General features: G+C 65.9%; 1 protein-coding gene across 1 annotated transcript in view; it reads left to right on the plus strand.

Moving 5' to 3' along the window:
- Positions 1-11: 11 nt before the first annotated feature.
- The window catches only part of STX5 (syntaxin 5), a gene marked incomplete at its 5' end in the record, with an annotated part of 907 nt that continues 672 nt past the window's right edge, over positions 12-246 (plus strand). The window contains one exon of the mRNA XM_009082673.1: positions 12-95. Coding sequence (XP_009080921.1) covers positions 12-95 — 84 coding nt within the window. The remainder of the gene's footprint in view (positions 96-246) is intronic.

Consider the following 246-nt stretch of genomic DNA (forward strand, 5'->3'; position numbering starts at 1 on the left):
CCGCGGTGCTCCAGGAGGATTCGCAGCGCTCGGGAGCTGTGGCCATCGAGATGGACGCGCGGACGAGCCAACAGCTCCAGCTCATCGACGAGCAGGTGGGACTGGGACACTGCTGGGGGGTCAGGGGTTGGGGACATCCCCAGATCCCATCCCTGGGACTGGGGACACTGCTGGGGGGTCAGGGACTGGGGAGATACACCCAGATCCCATCCTGGGATTTGGGACACTGCTGGGGGGTCAGGGGTT

This window comes from Acanthisitta chloris, unplaced genomic scaffold (genome assembly GCF_000695815.1).
Source record: "Acanthisitta chloris isolate BGI_N310 unplaced genomic scaffold, ASM69581v1 scaffold30069, whole genome shotgun sequence".
In the NCBI taxonomy this organism is placed as follows: domain Eukaryota; kingdom Metazoa; phylum Chordata; class Aves; order Passeriformes; family Acanthisittidae; genus Acanthisitta; species Acanthisitta chloris.